At 37.0% G+C, this 22,529-nt stretch overlaps 1 protein-coding gene across 1 annotated transcript in view; it reads left to right on the plus strand.

The window, feature by feature from the left end:
* The window catches only part of LOC120091312, a 19,291-nt gene extending 7,827 nt beyond the window's left edge, over positions 1-11,464 (plus strand). The window contains exons 6-12 of the mRNA XM_039049289.1: positions 144-265; positions 2,219-2,285; positions 2,750-2,800; positions 3,062-3,114; positions 3,261-3,471; positions 9,704-9,874; positions 11,124-11,464. Of these exons, the coding sequence (XP_038905217.1) occupies positions 144-265; positions 2,219-2,285; positions 2,750-2,800; positions 3,062-3,114; positions 3,261-3,471; positions 9,704-9,874; positions 11,124-11,180 (732 nt within the window). The 3' untranslated portion in view covers positions 11,181-11,464. The remainder of the gene's footprint in view (positions 1-143; positions 266-2,218; positions 2,286-2,749; positions 2,801-3,061; positions 3,115-3,260; positions 3,472-9,703; positions 9,875-11,123) is intronic.
* The last annotated feature ends 11,065 nt before the right edge of the window (positions 11,465-22,529 follow it).

Consider the following 22,529-nt stretch of genomic DNA (forward strand, 5'->3'; position numbering starts at 1 on the left):
GTCCTTTTGAATTTACGTAAGTATCATATTATGTAACTTTTGTTTGTGTACTCTACATTTTTATGCAAGAAACCTATTGATAAGTCACATGTTTCCTATCATTTAATAAAAGCATCTTATCTCGAGTTAATTACTTCAAACAGTCTCAGCTTTCGTCACTGCATATTACCTTCTCATCTGAAAACGAATGGCAAAAACTAAGTGATGGAGGATTTCTGCAAAGGATTGGAATGCAGTACCATTGGAAGAATCGTAATTACAAAAAGTAAGTCATTTGTTTATTTGTCGTTAATCACATGAGTACACATTTGATTCTGAAAATTTGTTTTGTTCTAGTTCAATTTCTCTGTCAGTGGAGTTCATAAAAAAGTTGATTCACATTAATGACACCATCAGTATGTTTTTAAGCTTAAATGCTTTCGAAAACCAACCCATGACACTCTCTCCTTCCCTCTCCTCTGTCCTCTTCTCCCTCCTCTCCCTCCTCCAACCCATTGCCCCTAGCTCCTGCAGGCTGCATTGATCCCTTCTCCCCCACCACCACCGTGCCCACCTTGGACACCAAACGCTCTATAGCCATAGACCAGAAAACCTTCTACATTGCAATTGGTCACTCCCGTAAAGGAAACAGTGGTCGAATTTCTGAACATAGTTAGAATGCCACCTTCTTGATATCTGTTGGACCTCCCTAGCATGTCTCTCCTCCATATTTGAAACTCTTGTGGCAGACCCTTGCAAGTTGCACCTACAATCTCTTCAAGGAGCAGCGAAGTGCAACTACTTACTTTGGGTCGAAAAGCTTTGCAACAAACAAGGATACTATGGGAAGTAACCCAGAAACCCATTGGCTTTTTTTCCAGCTGTGCTTGTAATCCCTTCTTCCATCGTCAGGAAAGATCAAATTGCCAGCCTTCATGGCCCATATGAAAGCAATGGGGGTGACCTCTGGCAGATCCAAATTTCTCCAATGGAAAGGACAAAAAGGGAAAATTGGTGGGACAACTCCTCAGATCTGGTATATCCTAGAGCCGGCCCGACCTTTCATTCATTGTGCTTTTGCTCAAAGATTCTGGTCATTCTTGCTCACAGCCTCAGATGGTCAGCGACCCTACCAGTCAATATTCCAGATTTTTTATCCATCCTCATTGGGCAGAATGAGCAGCAAACTCTCTGGCTAAACCTTGCTAGAGCTTTTATCTGGACGAAATCCTCTGATGATACTTTTTTCTAGCAATGTTCTCCTAGTCACTCAGTGTAAATTTTTACCCCCCCTTTTTGTGATTATAGCCTTTCCACACTTTTGGCCAAATGGATGTTCTTTTTGTTACTCCATCTTTGGGCTCTTTGGGTTCACTCCCTCTCTCTTCAGTATTGTTTGATACATCGATCAAGTATGTTGCTCCCTCTAAAAAAAAAAATGTTTGTAAGCTTATCTCTTGCCAGGCCTGGGATTGGGGATCGTTCGGATTGTTACAACCTCTAGCAGATGGTTTGAAATTGATTCTAAAAGAACCTCTGGTGAATGCAAATTTCTCCCTTTTTTGAATGGCTCCATTTATTCACCAGTTCTGCTCTAGTTTGAGATGATTCACTGGCTGGTTGTTTCTTTCCCTTTTTTAATTCTTTATTCTTGATTTGATTTTAATGATTAGAAAGAAAACATTTCCTTAAGCAAATGAACTGAAGAAAGCACCAAACTTACAAAAATTCATTCAATGCTTTGAGACCTTTCTTTTCAGCTGTTAGGAATGTTATTAGGTATAAAGTAACTAGCTGGTAGGTTTGTTAAGAAAGGTGGTCATTGTTTATATGCGAATTTGGAAATTAGGGAAGACCTTTATGGCATTAGTTTCTACTTCGTCATAGGTTTTCTGTTAATTGTAGACTATTGAATGGCAGGTTTGCATATTGCATTCATGTGTGCTTTGTAAAGGTTGTGGATTGAACTTTAAGAGTATCCTTATAGATCTTTCTTTGACTTAATTAGTTGTTTCTTGTTTCTTTTAACTTAATTGTTTTCCTTAAATCTCTTCTGAATTAAATACCAAGGCATCAATTGTTTCTCCATTTGAAGGTGAAAGTTGCCAACTTTGTTGAATTTGATGTGCAATGTCAAGCATTAACCTCTTTCTTTTTACACTTTGCCCTTAGAATGCAATAGTTACTGCACATTTTCTCAGTGTCATTTATAATTTCTTCTCCATTCTATCTTCTTCAGTTTTGATGAGTTTTTAATGGATATGAAGCAAAGTAAGAGGAAAAATATTCGTCAGGAGCGCAAAAAGGTCAATACTTTTAACTATTATTCCATTGTTTAGGATACCAAAGTCTCCAATTCACTAATTCATCAGAAGTTGGTGGATTTGGAGTTTCTATGATGATTTGAATTAGATTAGAAATATCATTTTACTATTGATTAAATCTGCCTGGTTAAATGTGCAGTCTTGTCGAATGACTATTTGTAACTAGGAGATTGTAAACAACCCTTAAATAGCTGTGATACCCTGTACTGACAAACTGTTATGACTTAATAGGGAGAGCTCAATTTCATTCCATATGCTAAAGCCATATAAATAGGATATGCATACTTGCCTAATTAATGGGCTTTTATGGCTAAGATCTTTGCATTAATCTTTCTAGATGACTATCTTACTATTTATTACTGTTGAAGATTTGAATAGCATGGTAACTTCCCAAGCTTACAGTGGCTATGTATTTGGGATTTCTCTTTGTGGACTTTCTGTGGCAGATTGTGGCTCAAAATTTGACTATGAAACGTCTCCGGGGTTATGAAATAAAGGTAAGAACTGGATCTGTTTATCATTTATTAATATTGGATAGGATCAAATAAATATATATATTTTTCAAAAAAGTTATCCTTGCACTCTACTCTCGAGTGTCTAGATGAGTTTGCATGATATACAGATACAATGATAATAGTTGATAATGAATGTCTCTTGGAAATTCTAGCTAATGAATTGTTGTGTGTGGCAAGCATTACACTTATCTTACTGGAAGAGAATTAGGGGCACGGGCATCATTTGTTTTAATGTTTTGGCAGGCTAAGCATTGGGATTCATTCTATTCATTCTACAGGAACACGACTGATAACAAGTTTGGTCCTTACTATCAACCCCTTTCATTTATCTGCCAATTGAGATTAAGAAAAACATCTATAGTTGCCATTTTTTTATGAGTATGATGAATTGGTAGGTGCATGAGAATTTATTTAATTGTATTCAGTAATGGCTTCTTCATAGGTGGGGCACCCCTTATCTCACTCGGGATTTCTTTCATAATATGGCCTCTAAGATGGGAGATCAGGTGTTATTAGTTACTGCAGAGGAAGGTGATGAATTTGTTGCTGGAGCGCTCAACCTCATTGGTGGAGATACTTTATTTGGGCGGCTGTGGGGTTGTCACCCTAGAGCATACTATCCAAGTTTACATTTTGAAGCTTGTTATTATCAGGTGTGTGCTTATCATTATTTTACTCCATCAGTATAATATGCATTTTCAAGTTGAGTGTGAATTAACCAAATCTGTTCCTTCTCTCTCTTTTCTTTTTGTTTGATCTCAAGATTTTGTATTAATAAAATCTGTCACAAGAAATGTGAGGTTACCAAAACATGAGTTTCTTCTTGCCGTGTATTAGCTTATTGGACCTTGATGCTTGCAGACTTTTTCTGTATATATTAGTACATTCTTAAGTTAGAGAACAAAAGATTCCATCAAAATAATGTATACAAGGGTACCATAACTCCAACTTCCTAGTTGGTAGCAAACATAAAAGAACATTTCCAAAAATATTTTATGAATAGTACTCCTAGAAGCGTTCAAAATGATACTATTCCAAACCTCTCCCAAGCCTTTTTTACCCTTCAATAAACAAAAACCCTACAATCATTTCCACTCAATTTACTCATGAAACTCCTCTTACCGATTAAACCAGGATACCTTTGCATTTGATGTGCTTTTGGAAGGATGACCATTGAACACCACCAGGACAAACTCAGAGTTATGTGATATGGCTTCTATCATTAGGGAAGTTGAAAACACCGAGGAAATTGTACCCCAGATAGTAGCAGAAAAATATTACCTCAAAAATTGTGGTCACTGTCCCCATAAATTTCTACTCAAGGTTTTAGCCGCCCCCTTCTTCATTCCATGCTTTCCTAATGGAAAGTAGATTTATACTTGTTAATGTCTCTGACCTTGATGATAGGCACTCCTAGAGCTAATAACGTTTTTTTGTTTTTTAAATATATATATATATCCATGAGAGTGAGGACGAGTACTTCGACTAATCACATGGGACAGCCTGTCTGATCCTATAATATTTGGGTGAAAAGGAAATTCACATGATATTAAATTCTAAATAGGTGGCCACCATAGATTGGACCTATTCCCTCTGAATCCTTTATTATACCCTCCATTGGTTTGTGCTAATAACAGGAGGAGTGAGTTACTGTGAACTGTTAAAAATAAAGAATAAGAAAGAGAAGAACAACAAGATTACGTGGAAACCCTAGTATAGGAAGAAATACCACGATCTAAAGACTTTTCTTATTCTTTTTAATTTGATACACTGAATACACAGGGACACATGGTATAAATGGACAGTAGAAAATCCTAGGGGTCTACACAATTACATAAATGCCCCTAGGTTAATAACCCTATTTTCAACACTCCCCCTCAAGTTGGAGCATATATATCGACAAGGCCCAACTTGCTTACACAATAATTAAAATTTTGTCTCAGTAACCCTTTTGTAAGTACATCAGCAACTTGTTGGTTTGAAGGAATATAAGGGATGCATGTGTTTCCACTGTCCAACCTCTCTTTAATGTAGTGTCTGTCTATCTCTACGTGTTTAGTTCTGTCATGTTGAACTGGGTTGTTTGCAATACTGATGGCAGCTTTATTATCACAAAACAATTTTATCGGAAGCTCATTATCTTGCTGGAGATCTGATAATACTTTCTTCAACCAGATTTCTTCACAAATCCCTAGACTCATTGCCCGATACTCAGCCTCAACACTACTTCTAGCAATAACTCCTTGTTTCTTACTTCTCCAGGTGACTAGATTTCCCCAGACAAACATACAATACCCAGACATCGATCTTCTATCAACAACAGACCCTGCCCAGTCATAATCAGTGTAGGCTTCAACAGATCGTTTATTGGTTTTCTTGAACATTAGGCCTTTACCAGGAGTTCCTTTCAGATACCGAAGAATACCCAACTGCTGTCATATGATCTTCACAAGGAGCTTGCATAAACTGACTCACAACACTTACTGCATAAGAAATGTCAGGTCTTGTGTGAGACAAGTATATCAACTTCCCAACTAACCGCTGATACCTTTTTTATTAACAGAAATTCTATCATTCTTATCACCGAGTTTCGCATTGTATTCTACTGGTGTGTCAACAGGTTTACACCTAGTCATACCTGTTTCTTTTAGCAAGTCTAGAGTATATTTTCGTTGAGAAACTGATATACCTTCTTTTGAGCGAGCCACTTCCATTCCCAGAAAGTATCTTAACTTCCCGAGGTCTTTAATTTCAAACTCTCTGGCCATCTCTGTTTTTAGCCTCATGACCTTTACATCATCATCCTCAGATAAAACAATGTCATCAACGTAGATAATAAGAACAACTATCTCCCCTGATGTTGATCTTTTTATAAAAAGAGTGTGATCAGAATGCCCATGAACATACCCCTGTGCTTTCACAAAAGTTGTGAACCTGTCAAACCAGGCCTTTGGAGACTGTTTTAATCCATATAGTGACTTCCTCAATCTACACACCTTGTTTTTGAATTGACTCTCGAACCCGGGAGGGGGACTCATATAGACTTCCTCCTCAAATTCCCCATTCAAAAACGCATTTTTAACATCAAGTTGGTGTAGAGGCCAATCTTTATTCATAGTGACTGACAAGAGCACTCGGATAGTGTTAAGTTTAGCCACAGGTAAAAAAGTTTCAGAATAATCTACTCCATAGGTTTGAGTAAAGCCTCTTGCAATGAGTCTAGCCTTGTACTGGTCAATCGTTCTATCTGACTTGTACTTTATAGTAAACACCCATTTACATCCAACTGTTTTGTGTCCTTCAGGCCAAGTCACTGGTTCCCAGGTTCTATTCTTTTCTAGAGCTCTTATTTCTTCCATAACAGCAGACCGCCATTCTAGTTTTTTCATTGCAACATTTATGTCATCTGGAATCACCTCAGTGTCCAAACTAGTAGTGAATGCTTTGAACTCAGATGCCAGATTACTATACGTCATGTAACTATGCATAGGGTATTTAGTACATGAACGAGTACCTTTCCTTAGAGCTATAGGAAGATCAAGTGAAGCATCACGTTCTTTCACCTTTCTAGGCTCCTCACCATGATCGACCATCTGTGTATCAGAAACTTTAGTAGTATCTTCCACATCATCATTAGCAAGAATAATTTCATTTTCTGTGGTTTCAATCATTTCATCTTCTGCAGTTTCCCCTTCTGTCACTCTTTTAGTATTACTGCTACCTTCTCTCTTGTCTTGCCTGTCTTCATCAGTCTCCATACATATATCAACATCATTAGGAATATACGTACCTGGATCTGATGGCGGGTTTGACTCCTGCACTGGAGTCGGCAGTTCTGGTTCAACAGGTGACACTACTTCCTTCCTGAGATTCTTCCTATAGTAAGTTTTCCAAAGAACTTGATTGGTTGGAAGGACCAGATTATCATGCTCAGAACTAGGGTTAGACAAGGTTTGAATGGATGCTGACTCTAAAGGAATAGCATAAGATGACCAGTTAGTCTCTTCATTTATGTTCTCCCCCTGAAGATGACTAACAGGAAAAAACGACTGATCCTTGAGAAAGGTGACATCCATGGAGACAGTATTTTCGAGACGATGGGTGATAGCACTTATATCCACGTTGATGGAGTGGATATCCAACAAAGACACACTTCTGAGTACGAGGAGTAAATTTCGTGCGGTTTGGACCATGGGAGTGAACAAAAGCAACACAACCAAAAACCCAAAGAGAAACATCAGAGATCAATCGAGTAGTTGGAAAGGATTTTTTAAACAATTCTAAAGGAGTATGAAGATTAAGGATACGAGAGGGCATCCGATTAATGAGGTGGGCAGCAGTGAGAACTGCATCTCCCTAGAGGTACGACGGAAGAGTAGCGGATAACATAAGAGACCGGGCTACTTCAACCAGATGCCGATTTTTACGCTCAGCTACTCCATTTTGTTGTGGAGTGTAGCACACGAGCTCTGGTGGACAATATCTTTTAGAAACAAGGAAATCTCCGAAGGAGGCATTAAAAAATTCTCACCCATTATCACTTCTTAAAATCCCAATCTTTGTTTTAAATTGAGTTTCGACAGTTGTATAAAACTGTTGGAAAACAGAGGACACTTCAGATTTTTCAGTAAGAAGGAAAATCCAGGTGAGGCGGGTGTGATCATCTATAAATGTGACAAACCATCATTTTCCAGTGGAAGTAGTAACCGGTGAGGGACCCCATACATCACTATGAACAAGAGAAAACGGACTCGAGGGTTTGTAAGGCTGAGAACGGAAAGAAACATGATGTTGCTTGACACGTATACACACATCACAATTAAAGGAAGAAGTACTAACATTACGAAATAAATGAGGAAATAAATACTTCATATATTGAAAATTCGGATGTCCTAAGCGGAAATGCCATAACATAACATCATGTTCAGAAACAGAGAAATTTAAAGACATAAACCCAGTTTGGTGATCATTCCTAGAGGAAGCTTCGTCAGAAAGGAAGTATAGTCCCCTATCGTGTCGCACAGTGCCAATCATTATCCCCGATTTCAGATCCTGAAACAAAACGGAACCTGGTGAGAAAATCGCCTTACACTTCAAATCTCTTGTTATTTTACTGACAGATAACAAATTATACGATATTTTAGGCACTTGTAAGGTATCACGTAGAATTAAACCATTAAAGGGAGAGATATTGCCTTTTCCCGCAACAGGAGCAAAAGACCCTTCTGCAATTCGAATACGCTCATTACCAGCACTTGGATTATATGACATAAATAACTCTGAGGAACTCGTAAGATGATTGGTGGCCCCTGAATCCATAATCCATGGTTTTTTACCATTTATACTAATCAGGCCAAAAGAAGGGAAATTACTTGACTGTGCAATTGCACTCACCTCAATCGTACTCAAGTTGTGCTTATGTCACCGGAAGATTGCTTCTGAGTCTGTTCATCTACTGAGTCACTTACCAGGGCATGACTAGTATTAGATTTGTCATGAGACTGTCGTTGCCTGTTGTTTGGGGGCTTCCCGTGTAATTTCCAACACTGATCCTTTGTATGCCAAAGCTTCTTACAATGTTCACAAACAGGTGGGGGTTTTTTTATCACCATCAGCACCGGACGGCTTGGCGACGAAGGCGGCTGCGTCAGTAGTAGGAATGGGATTATTCATGACAGATGACCGATCCTTTTCCAGCCGTATTTCAGAGCAGACTTCTCTGAGTGAAGGAGTGGGGCGCTGGCCCAATATCCGACTACGGATACCATCAAATTTAGGGTTTAATCCAGCCAAGAACACATAAACACGATCTGCCTCATCAATCTTCAAGTATTGGGCCCCATCCTGTGGACAGTTCCAGACAATCTCTCTATACAAGTCCATCTCCTGCCACAACATTAATAGTTTGTTAAAATAAGAAGTAACATCCATGGACCTTTGTTTGCATTCATGGACCTGTTTGTGGAGTGTATATAGCCGAGAGACATTCTGTCTTTTAGAGTATAGATCTTGCGCTACCTCCCAGATATCCTTGGCAGTTGCAACATATAGCAATGGTCTTCCTATCTGGGGTTCCATACTATTTACCAAAACAGAACGTAACAATGAATCTTCTCCTTTCCAAATTTGTTCTTGTGGATCACCTGGGACCGACTTTGGAATTTTCCCTATCAAATATCCAAACTTGTGATGCTCTTCCAAAGTCATCCGGATTGATTGGGACCAGGAGAAATAGTTCTGGCCATTTAATTTTTCCCCTACGAAAAATCCTGCAGAATTACTCATCGAACCAGATAAGTAGGAAACATTAGGCACAATAGGTAACAACTTTACCGGATTTTCTGAATAAACCTGTTGAGGATTTGCATCGAACATTGTATCCAAATCAGAAATCTGTTGTTGTAGGTAAATCAACCGTTGTCTCACATTGTCTGGGTAACGGATTGATTCTCTTCCATAACGGCTAGGGTTTCGTCACCTAGCTCTGATACCATGTTAAAAATAAAGAATAGGGAAGAGAAGAATAACAAGATTACGTGGAAACCCTAGTACAGGGAGAAAAACCATGATCTAAAGACTTTTCTTATTCTTTTTAATTTGATACACCAAATACACAGGGACACATTGTATAAGTAGACAGTAGAAAATCCTAGGGGTCTACATAATTACATAAATGCCCCTAGGTTAATAACCCTATTTTCAACATGAACCACTGCTCCTCTTTCTTGCGCTGAGAAATTTTGGTGCCAAAATGAGTTTTATTTATAATGGTGTTACTCATATGCATTCTACTTAATTTCCTTAAAAAAAAGGTCCAAAAGTCATTGGAGTTTGTCAATGCTGAAATGGCCTCTCGAAACTTTGACCTTTGGTTATTCCTCGCAGGCAATAGAAGCAGCTATTGAACTTGATCTTGACACAGTAGAAGCAGGAGCTCAGGGTGAGCATAAGATTCAACGAGGTTACATGCCTGTGACTACTTATAGCTGTCATTATCTTACGGATGAAGGTTTCAGGAGGGCAATAGATGACTTCCTAGTGCGTGAAGCAAATCAGGTAACTTTATACTCTGACCGATTGAGGCATAATGGTGTAATTCTTTCTTCCAATGATTTAGTAGAATATGGGGGAGGAATTCGGACCACAAACCTGTTAGTCATTAAAGCATACTTTATGTCAGTTGGGCCAAACTCATTTTGGCTTCTTCCTATAATTTATGGTTTAGCAATGATCAAGAATTTGCATCATTTGCAAAAAACGAGTTTAACATGGAAATTAGAAAGCAGTTTAAGAACAGAATTTCTTCGTGATTTAAATCTTATTTTGATTCCTAAATTTTTGTACTTTTGTTTTCGTTTTTGAACTTTCCAAAATGCAACTATAGTCTTTCAATTTTCATGTCTTAATCTCTAATTTTTTGCATAAATAGTTATTTTAGACTCTCATCAATTTTCAAATATTTCCTTAACCTATAATAATTGTTCACAAACATCTATCAAGTAAATAAATGAAACATACATCTAGGTTAGGTTCCTATTAATACAAAACAGGGAAAAGGTGAAGAGTTGAATGTACCAAGTAAATAAATAGAACATGTATCTATATTAGGTTCCTATTATTGTATTTAATATATATATATATATACATACACACATTTGAAGGTATTGAATTGCAATAGGCCTGAAAATGCAAAATTCCTTGTGTTTAGGGTTTTTTTTTCTCATCAAATTCTCGCTTCAATTATGCTTTCTCTTCTTTATGTAGTACTTTTATATATAGTCCGCTTCACAAGCTTTTTTTTTTTTTTTTTTTGCCTTGCGCTAAGCCCCAGAAGAGATTTGCACTTTATTGCGGCTTAAGTTTTAAAAAACACTGATCGGGATTCTTTTATCTTATCTTTTCTTTGATTTGAGTTTTATGCCCTTCCAATGTTTTTTATATTCACTCCCATATGGAGATTGTATCCATGAGCATTATTCTCTCTTCATTACATCAACGAAAATTGTCATTTTTTTGTTATTTAAAAAATTAGGTCCCAAAATTGGGTATAACCCTTCATTAGTTCTTAAGTTGCTTCAAATAAATATCTTTCCAGATAGTTCATTTGTTTATCCTACTTAAATTGATTCGTTTAACCTTCAATCCTGGTTTGCATTGATGTATTTCCTTCAGTCCTCTACGATTTATCACGACAATAGCTTCTTGTCATTCTCCTACTAACCGCATTCGATTTGGGTTCTTCACTTACCAGTATTCTACATGCTTCTGAATTGATTATTGATACAATTGGCTTGTGTGTTTGCAGGTTAAGGCTGTGATAAAGCTATTGCATGATTCTGGACCCTTTAAAGAAGGCATATAAATTTAGGCCAGCCAAATAAATACTGGATGGAATGGAGGATTCCAAGGTGAAAGAGGGGATATTGCTAAATCATCACATTTTATATAGATGATTATCAGATAATCAGATGGGATGCTTCCTGATTAAAGTCAGTGAAGAGTTAAAATGACTGTACAGAGACTAAGTTATAGAAACATGGCTTTCTTAATGGAAAAAGTTCTCGAACTTTCTTTGGGCCACCTGAAGATCTGCATTATTGACTCTTACTATTTGCATATTTTTTCAGCTACAGCTACATATATCTACGTTTTATTATCATTTTATGCATGATCTAAAAATTTGTGCAAAAAGGGTCCCGGTTTTTCAAGATAAAGTTTGTTTGTTTTTAAACTTTTTGCTGACTTCAGCAAATATAATTTCTTTTATATATATTTTTTGCTCTGGCTCTGGCTCATCTAGCTATTTTTTCCTCTTGAACTAGTTTTGACACTTTTTCTTTTGGGTCCCCATTTTTTCTCTTGCTCTCGCTCTAGTTTCCTCCATCTTCTTGATGTCTATTTCTTCTAGATTGGAGCACATCTAAACTGTTTGGCAAGTTCTGAAGTTCGGGAAGTTGTAAAGTCTATGTTTGAACTATAGAGTCGTATAGTCGGAAGTTATAAAGTTTGTGCTTAAAGTGTAGAGTTGTGAAATCTAGAGTTCTAAAGTCTATTTTAATGTTTACGCAAGTTTTTTCCTTCTCCATTTCCTTTCATATTGTTGAAATGGTGTTTTAGCTCTAAGGGCATTTTAGTCTTTTATTTAACGTCTATTGTCTAGGGTTTCTATCAGTTTGGTTATTTATACCTGTCCTGTGTTGAGTACTGTAGATTAGAAAATTAAAAAGAATAAAAATCTCTCATCGTGGTTTTTCTCCCTGATCTAGGGTTTTCACGTAAATTTGTGTTTTTCTTCTCTTCTACTTTTCAATATGATATCAGAGCATGGTGACGAAACCCCGGCCGTCATCGATGAGAACAAACCAGAGACTCCGACAGCAACTTCCATTGGAACGGGGGGATCCATGAACGTTGAAGTTGTCATAACCATACGAGAAGTCGTTGAGCATTATTTTCACGTCGCGTTGCCTCAAATCATCTGATTCGTGTCAGATCCGAACTCTAGCCGGTGGACTTCCTCAACAGACTCGACCGATCAAGCCCACAGACCCGATTGACGCACAGATCCGAGCTCCAGTGCCGTGATTCAGCCACCAGCGTCCCTCTCTTACACAGCGGTCGATCGAGATCTCGCCGTCCGTGACCCAGCCGAGCTCCCATGTGTTGCTTTTCCTCAGATTCAGCCGATGCAGGGAAAGCCATCAGCCATGGGTGTTTTCGCACAGCTCGACTTTGCGACCCAAATGGCGACCGCCGATCTTCAGCCTCTGTTCGTGAGTCAGCCGCCAGCCATAGAACCCATTCCGGACTGATCCTCCGCCGCATGGATGACCCAACCTCCTCTGCCATCTCAGTTGGTCCAGCCGGTCCAATCAAACCAATTGGTCCAACTGAACCAGTATGTTCAAACCATTCCTAGCCCTTCTTTTGGTCCTTTAGCCAAAATGAGGCTACTTTTTCAGGGATTTATAGGCAAAACCAACCTACGGCAAATTTTGGTGGAATCGTTAGTTTTCAACAACAATTGGCAAACTTACAGCAGCAAATATCGGCTCTTAGATCCACGATAAGTCATTCGACTGGTTTTCATCCACATCCACATTCAGACTTCTCTTTATGCTCAGAAACGCCGGTAAATGCTTACTTTACTTTACCTGTAGCAAATATTATGTCTGATTCTGTGGGAAACTCTGCAGGGATTTCTATTGGTGAGAAACTTAACGGCCAAAATTATTTCTCTTGGTCTCAATCGGTGAAAATGGTCCTTGAGGGATGACATAAGTTTGGGTATCTAACTGGAGAAATACCAAGACTGAACCCCGATGATCCCCAAGAACGTATATGGAAAGGAGAGGATTCCCTTATTCGCTCGATTCTGATAAACAACATGGAACCCCAGATTGGGAAGCCACTTCTGTACTCAGCTTCTGCTCAGGATATTTGGGAAGCTGTCCAGAAGCTCTATTCGAAGAGGCAATATGCCTCACGTCTCTATACCTTGAGGAAACATGTTCATGAGTGCAAACAAGGGACTCTTGACGTAACATCTTATTTCAATAAATTGTCCCTATTGTAGCAAGAAATGGATTTGTGCTGCGAAGTCATGTGGAATTGTCCTGTCGATGGAGTTTAGTACTCAAAGATTGAGGAGGCGGATTGGGTATATGATTTTCTGGCTGGCTTAAACCTTAAATTTGATGGTGTCTGAAGTCGGATTTTGGGACAGAGACCAATACCGTCTCTGATGGAAGTATGCTCAGAAGTCAGGTTAGAAGAGGACAAAACCAGTGCTATGAGTGGCACTAGCATCACCCACTTAGACTCTGCTGTGTTTGGGGTCAAGTCCTTGGGAACAGAAAGCGACAAACAGAACGAAAAGTCACCACCAATCTGTGAGCACTGTAAGAAACCGTGGCACACCAAAGATCAATGCTGGAAGTTACACGGTCATCCATCGAACGGCAAGCGACGGCCTGTGAATGATAAATCTAAAATCGGTCGGGCCCTTGTCAGTGAAACAGAGGATGGTACATCATCAGTCACCAGCTAGGTAGAGTCAAGTATGGTTGGAACCGACAATGTCGCGCAATAAGGTACTTCTTAGTCTTTTAGCTTCTTGGTTGAAGGAGATGAATCTTGGATTCTTGACTCAGGAGCAACGGACCACCTAACTGGATCATCTGATCCATTCCTATCTTATTATCCAAGTGCGGGAAACGAGAGAATACGAATTGCAGATGGGTCTTTTGCCTCCGTTGCTGGGAAAGGTCACTTATCTCCAATTCAAGGGTTAATTTTACAGAATGTCTTACATGTGCCAAAGATATCTTATAACATGCTATCTGTCAGTAAAATAACCAGAGATTTGAATTGCAATGTCATTTTCTCATCAGACAATGTTTTGTTTCAGGACCTGAGCTCGAGAAGACGATTGGCATTGCCTGGCACAATAGGGGGCTCTACTTCCTCTCGGAGGATGCTTCCTCTAGAAGTTTATCTAGCACTTGTTTACTGTCTTTTCTTACTATTTCTGAAACTGATTTCTTGTTATGACATTTTCGTCTTGGACATCCAAATTTTCATTATATGAAGTATCTGTTTCCACATTTGTTTCGTAATGTTAATGTTTCATCTTTATCTTGCGATGTGTGTATTCATGCAAAACAACCTCAGGTGTCTTTTACTTCCCAGCCTTACAAACCTTCTCAACATTTCCACCTGATACATAGTGGGGCCCATCTAATATCACAATCGTGTCGAGTAAATGGTGGTTTGTCACCTTCACAGATGATCACACCCCTCTTACATGGGTATTCCTTTTAACGGATAAGTCCGAAGTGACTACAGTCTTTCAGCAATTTTACACCACTGTCGAAACCCAGTTCAATACCAAAATTATTATCCTTCGGAGTGACAATGGTCGTGAGTTCGTTAACCAAGCCCTCCGTAATTTTTTAAACTCTAAAGATATCATCCACTAGAACTCCTATTCCTATACACCACAACAAAATGAGGTGGCCGAATGGAAAAACAGTCACCTTATTGAGGTTGCTCAGGCACTCATGATCCCTGCGTCCCTACCCTCGTACCTATGGGGAGATGCTGTACTCACTACAACCCATCTCATAAAGCGAATGCCTTCCCGAGTTCTCAAGTTACAGACTACCTTAGCTCATTTCAAAGAGTCCTTCTCTTCTACCCGTCTTTTCCCAGATGTTCCTCTTCGGGTGTTTGGTGCACGGTTTTTGTCCATAATCATGGTACCCAGAGTTAGTTCGCTCCTAGGGCCCAAAAATATGCCTTTGTTGGGTATCCACTCCATCAACGGGGCTACAAATGTTATCAACCTTCTTCTCGAAAGTACTTTTTCACCATGGATGCCACCTTTCAAGAAGATAAACCTTTCTTCCCCATTAATCCTCTTCAGAGGGAGACTCCGAGTGAAGAGGCTAACACGTCGTCCACTTATTCCATTCCCGTAGACTTATTTCTTGAACCCATTCTAGACACTAACGATCCTGGCCCACCCATTCCTGACACTAATGATCCTATCCTTCCTACAAAACAAGTTCCTTGGATAACCTAATATCGGAAGAATCTACGAAAGAAAATAGTTCCCGAAATAGTTCCCCCTGTTGCTCTACCGAAAGGTGTTCAAGAGTCGGAACCAGAGCCAGCTTAAGGTAACCATACTCTTGATAATAATAAATCTGTTGAAAGTAATGCAGTGAACATTGGCGATGCAGTAAACTTTAGCAAAATTAGGGAGGATGAGAGTAATGAATTTCCCCCCTAATGATGTTTAGGAGATGAAAATGTGCAACAGATGAATACAGAGGATAAGAGTGATAGACCAGTGAGATTGATGCTACCTTGGACTTACCAATTGCTCTACGAAAGGGCACGATGTCATGCACCAAGCACTCTATGAAAAGCTTCTTATCTTACAGTAGCTTGTCAACAAGATTCAAGGCCTTTACCACAAGTCTGGACATCGTGACAATTCCAAGAATTATGTACAAGGCTCTGGAAATTCCTGAATGGCAAACCGCAGTTATGGAAGAGATGCGAGCCCTAAAGACTAATAAAATATGGGATCTAGTTGCTCCTCCTAGAGGTCACAAAACAGTCGGGTGCAAATGAGTATTCACAGTCAAATACAAGTCCGATGGGACTCTCGACAGATATAAGGCCAGATTGGTTGCGAAAGGATTCACTTAAACATATGGGGTGGATTACTCAGAAACCTTCTCGCCGGTTGCAAAACACAACACTATTCGGGTTCTCCTCTTTGTTACTGTGAACCTAGACTGACCTCTACATCAGTTGAACGTAAAAAATACGTTTCTAGATGGTGAGTTGGAAGAAGAGGTTTATATCTCCTCCAGGGTTTGAAGCGTAGTTTGGGAGTCAGGTTTGCAAGTTAAAAAAGTATTTGTATGGTCTGAAATAGTCCCCTAGAGCCTAGTTCGATCATTTCACTATCTTTGTCAAAACCCAGGGATACATTCAGGGTCACTCTGATTACACCCTATTCACTAAGAAATCAGCACTAGGGAAAGGAGCTATGTTAATTGTATATGTTGACGATATTATTCTGTCAGGGAATGATTCTGTAGAAATTGACAAGTTGAAACAGAAGATGGCAGAAGAGTTTGAGATTAAAGATCTCGATACTTTGAGATATTTCCTAGGCATGGAGGTAGCAAGATCAAAGGAAGGGATCTTAGTGTCTCAGAGAAAGCATACATTAGACCTATTACAAGAGACTGGGATGACTGGATGTAAACCTGCAGATACTCTGGTTGAGGTTAACAGTAATCTGGTAAAGTCAGTAGATGACGTACCGGTGAACAAGGAAAGATATCAACGACTTGTAGAGAAGCTGATATATCTCTCACACACCAGACCTGATATTTCATATGCAGTGAGTTTGGTAAGCCAATTTATGCAAGCCCCGTATGTGAGACACATGGAAGCTGTTACTCGGATTCTGAGATATCTAAAGTCAACATTTGGAAAGGGCTTGATATTCAGGAAAAATGATAGAAGATGCATCGAAGCCTACACAGATTCAGACTGGGCCGGTTCCGTTACTGATAGGAAGTCAACCTTGGGGTATTGTACCTTCGTATGGGGAAATCTAGTTACTTGGAAGAGTAAAAAACATGGTGTCGTGGTTAGAAGTAGTGCCGAAGCTGAATACAGAGCTATGAGCTTGGGTATCTGTGAGGAAATTTGGTTGAAGAAGGTATTAGTAGATCTTCATCAAGAGAGTCATGATCTGATGAGACTCTACTGTGACAATAAGGCTGCCATTAATATTGCTAATAACCTTGTTCAGCATGATAGAACCAAACATGTTGAGATTGACCGACACTTTATCAAAGAAAAACTAGACAACAGTAGCATTTGTATCCCCTATGTCCCATCAAGTCAACAGATTGCGGATGTCCTGACCAAGGGGTTACCTAGACAGATGTTTGACACTTGTATTAACAAGTTGGGCCTCATTGATATTTATGCCCCAACTTGAGGGGGAGTGTTGAAATGGTGTTTTAGCCCTAAGGGTATTTTAGTCTTTTACTTAACGTCTACTGTCTAGGGTTTCTCTCAGTTTGGTTATTTATACCCGTCCTGTGTTAAGTACTGTGTATTAGAAAATTAAAAAGAATAAAAATCTCTCATCGTGGTTTTTTTCCTTGATCTAGGGTTTCCACGTAAATCTTTATTTTTCTTCTCTTTTACTTTTCAATACATATAAATTTAAAAGTGTAATTAGTTAGAATTTATTTCCATAAATTATAACATTGTCATTTCTTGATTTATTTATGGGAAATTATTTCAAATGGTAGGATTGTTGAAAATATTTACAAGATATAGTACTATCAATGATAAACGCTGATAAGTACTGATAGACTTCTATCAGTGTCTAACAATATTACTGATAGATATTGATAGATGTCTATCAGTGTCTATCAACGTATCATTGATAGTTTTAAAATTTTCTATATTTTGTAAATATTTTGATTTTTTTCTATATTTGAAAACAACCCTTTATTTATATTGTATCAATTACATAAATTTATTTAAATATGCAATATAATAGAATTAACAAGACAAGTTAGATTTATAATACTCCTTTAACTGTCTAATACATAGTGGGCTAATAAGGGGCGATTATTGTTGGGATTAGTGCCCTAATCTCATAGGTTTCGTAGTTTGTAATTTGTAAATATGAATTATTTATTTAATAAAATAAGAAGTATTTTATTTGAAATTTCGACCACATTAACTCAATCCAATAAACTAATATCCAAGGTTATTTAATGTAAATTGAATGGTATGTGATAGACATACAAGTGGATAATAACCTAAAAGGTCTATGGTATATAGATAAGGTTGGGTACTCTATCATTGTGACACTACAGATACAACTCACTTTATAAGTGTTACAAGAGTTGTAAGTATTATAAACGATTTGATCTAAATCGTTCAAGTGGAGACATATGAGTGAGACTATCCTCTACATAGAGTTTTTATAAGACCGAAACATGAAATGTTTGATCTCTCTTTATAATACTGTTATTGAAGAGATTAACATTTCATAGGATGACCATGGGTAACTCGATATCAATCCTAAGTGGGTTATGAACTCCTAACGATGAAGGAAATCCTTCGGTTGTATGGGTGAGAGTTACCCGTGTCGCCAACTCAATAAGCCTGCTATTTTGGAGATTTGTCCAAGTAGGAAACTGGGAATATAAATCCACAAAATGGAATTCACTCTTTCCCACTTTCAAGAAAAGTAGATGAATTTCTCTCTTAAGCGTTGATTCCGAGTTTTGAACAAGGAGCCCCTCCCTCTTATTGGCCTGAGAGGAATTTGTTTATGGTAGGACCGTAAACAAGTTGTTCATTGTAGGATTAGTGGGATTTAAGGAGAAAGATGTAATTACAAGGGTAAAACGGTAATTTTGACCCAATTATAATTACGAGCAATTCATGAAGGATCGACTTGTTGATGACTGGTTATGTCCATGGACACATAAATATATTTCTACAGTGCGAAGAGTGCAGCTATGGGTCTCTAATGGAGTGACCCACAATTAATGAATGCTAATTAAATTAATTAAAGAGTTTAATTAATTTAATTTTGAATCACTGGAGCTTCTAATATGTAAGTTCACTAGGCTACCTTGCTAGTTCACTAACGATATAACAATGATCAGTTAATTTTGAAATAATTTGAATTGTTTAAATTATTTAAGAAAATTTTATATTATCTTAATATAGATTAATATAAAGTATAATGTATCATGATATATATTATATTTCATTTAAATTAATATTAACATTAAATAAATAATAAATAGGGAAATNACTAAGAGTAAAATAAGGATCAATTAATTTTTGGAATAATTGAATTATTCAAATTATTTATGGAAATTTTATATTAATATAGATTAATATAAAGTATAATGTATCATGATATATATTATATTTCATTTAAATTAATATTAACATTAAATAAATAATAAATAGGGAAATAACTCCCCTACAGGATCGTGGGTGAGGGGATGACTCCCTTCATGTAATGTTGTTCTTAAAAATTAAAAGAGTATTTTTTCCTTTTTTATTTTAAGAACATAGATCACAGAGAAAAAAATTCACTTTGCAAATTTTTTTCTTAGTCTCTTCCAATTCTCTATCAATCCCTTCTCGGAAATTCTAATTCCCTTACAAAAGAAGGATCCACCATCCTTGGTCCTCCCAAAGACGTAGTAGGGTAGCCTAACGGTGGTATTCATTAATTCGAGTTCTTGCGAGATCATGAAGAGTTTTTTTTCCTTCGTTGAAGAATCGGTATTCAAAGATTGTGTAGAGGATTTTCAATGAAGGTTTGTCTTCAAAGGTATTAATTCTAAATTCATTGTAATTGAATGCTTAGCCTTTTGTATTATGTAAAATTAATTTTGAGTTTTTCCCTTCCCAATTCAAAGACAAAAATGTTTAACGTTTCCGCATTGGATTCAATCCGTTCAATTAGAATCAGGGCCAATAGAATTGTCTTTGTTTTTGGTTTAGGGAAATCAAAAATTGATTTTAGTAGGTGAAATTCTGCTCAGTTTCATGTGATGAATGCTGTAAATTTATTTTGGGTTTTGCATAATAGAAAATTTCAATATTTGGTACTTAGATTCAATCTGCTATTTGATGGGATCAATTTGTAAGGGCTCGTTTGTTTTGGGCGTTTAATTACTACAATCGAGTATGTAATTTGTTGTCAAGGTCATTTGTGATATTTGTTGTGGAGAACACTGGAATATAGAGGAGAACTATAGAAATCGAACAATTCTAGGCGTTTCTGAAAAAGCGCGATGACGCTCTGACACGAGGCGAGACAAACAATTTTTTCCATAGCACCACCGCGCTCCGAACATCAAAGGCTGGCGCGCCATGTTGTTCGTGGGTTCAAGACAAGCAACTGTTTTTCTTGTTTTATAATTCAATTATATTGATTTAATTATTTGTTTAAGGTGTCAAATATCGGTCTATTAATGCTTACAATATAGTTTAATGTGCATGTGATGTATGTTTAAATTATATTATTTATATGTTGCATATTGTATGCCATATAGATTTAAAATCCCACCATAAGTTAAAAAAGTTACCATTTAAAATATTTCTGTCCATCCTATTGACAAAAAAGAAGTCTATCCCTTCATCATGTAAAGACAAAAGTGTACAGATGAAGAAAAAGGGAAAAGGGAATAAACAACTCACTGCAAAGAAAAACAAGGCTCTCAAAGGAAAATGTTTCCATTGTGGAGAAGATGAACACTAGAAATAAAACAGTCCAAAGTATTTGACTGAGAAGAAAGTGGAAAAGGCAAATCAAGGTAAATCAGATTTACTTGTAATTGAAACATGTTTAATGGAAAATTCTCACATGACTTGGATATCAGATTCAGGAGCCGCTAACCATGTTTGCACTTTTCTACAGGAAACTAGTTCTTGGAAACAACTCTCTGAGTACGAAATGAATTTTAAGGTGGGAGTAGGGGAAATCATTTCAGCGGAAGCAATGGGAGATGTTAAATTACTTTTTGGAGATTCTTTTGTCTTGCTAAGAAATGTATATTATGTACCAAAGATGAAATGAAACTTAATCTCCATATCATGTCTACTAGAAAATATGTATAAAGTATCTTTTGAAATTAATGAAGTGTTTGCGTTTTCAAGAGGTGTTCATATCTGTTCTACTAAACTTGAAAATAACTTATGTTGGGAATGTCCTAGAACTTGCAGTTCGTAAGTTTTGTGTTAAACATTCTATTTATCAGTAAAATATTATTGAGTATCTTATTCAATAAAGTTATTGATTTTGCACTTTATTATGAAAATCCAATTAACATATCCATGGCTATATGAATACTTTAACTTTATCTGGTGAAATAAACAAGATCAAGTTAATAGTATATAGCCTAAATGGTCTATAAGTATATGGATAAAATCGGGTATCTCATCCTGATAACACTATTGGATGTGGTCTATTTTGTATAAGTAATATAGAGGATGTGATCCACAGATCATTCATGTAGAGACATGTAAGCGGGGACATCCTATGCAATGAGTTTGCATATAGAATGGACCACGAAATAGTCACTTTTTTTTATAACGACCGTTTACTATTAAAACTGACTATTTCATACTTAAGTAACCTAGGATAACTCGATCTTAGTCCTGAGCTAGCTATGAACTCCTGTTTATTCAGGATTATCCTTTGATCTGCATGGGTGAGAGTAGTCTAACAACACTGCTCAATAAGCCTTCCATTTTGGGGATAAGACCGGATGGATAGCTGGGGACATATCCCTGCCAGATGAAATTCACTCCTACCCATTTTAGGGTTAGCAGATAGGTTGTTCTCTTAAGTGCTGATTCTAGGTTTTGAACAATCGAGGCTCCGCCTTATCATGGTAGAGAAGAACATGATTCACAAGTAGTATTGTGAATCAAATTGTTCATTGGAGGGTTAGTGGGAATTTAAGAAACAAGATGTAATTACAGGGGTAAAATGGTAACTTTAACACAACTGTAATTACGAATAATCTGTGAAGGATCGACTTACTGATTATGGTTTATATGGACAGAAATATATCTACAGTGAAGAAAGTGCAACTATCGAGCTATAGTGGTGTGTCTTGATAGTTAACGAATAGTAATTAATTCGATTATAGAGTTTTAACGAATTTTTTACAGATCGTTGGAGCTCATGATCTGTAGGTCCATTATGTTCATCTACTAGCTCATTAAATTAGAATAAAAAATTAAGTATTGATGTATGAGATTAGGGTTATGAATTTGAAATGTTCAAATTCAAAGGGGTTTTCGATTGATTGTATATGATACAATTATAAACGTTTAATTTAATTGAAATTAAAAAAAATTGGAAAAGTTTAAATTATGATTTAAATATCAAATTGATTTATTGGTGATATTGATGTTTTATTAATTTAATATTTAGATATTAAATTAATATTATTTTAATTTAAAAGTTTAATTAAAAATCAATTAAAATTAGTTTTATTTAATTAATTATTTTTGAATTAATTTTATAAAACTAAATTAAAAATAAAAATAAAAATTAAAAATATTTTTGAAATCATTTAAATTTAGTGGATTTTTTTCAATTTTTGAAAAAAAA

Source organism: Benincasa hispida, chromosome 11, assembly GCF_009727055.1.
Source record: "Benincasa hispida cultivar B227 chromosome 11, ASM972705v1, whole genome shotgun sequence".
Taxonomy (NCBI): domain Eukaryota; kingdom Viridiplantae; phylum Streptophyta; class Magnoliopsida; order Cucurbitales; family Cucurbitaceae; genus Benincasa; species Benincasa hispida.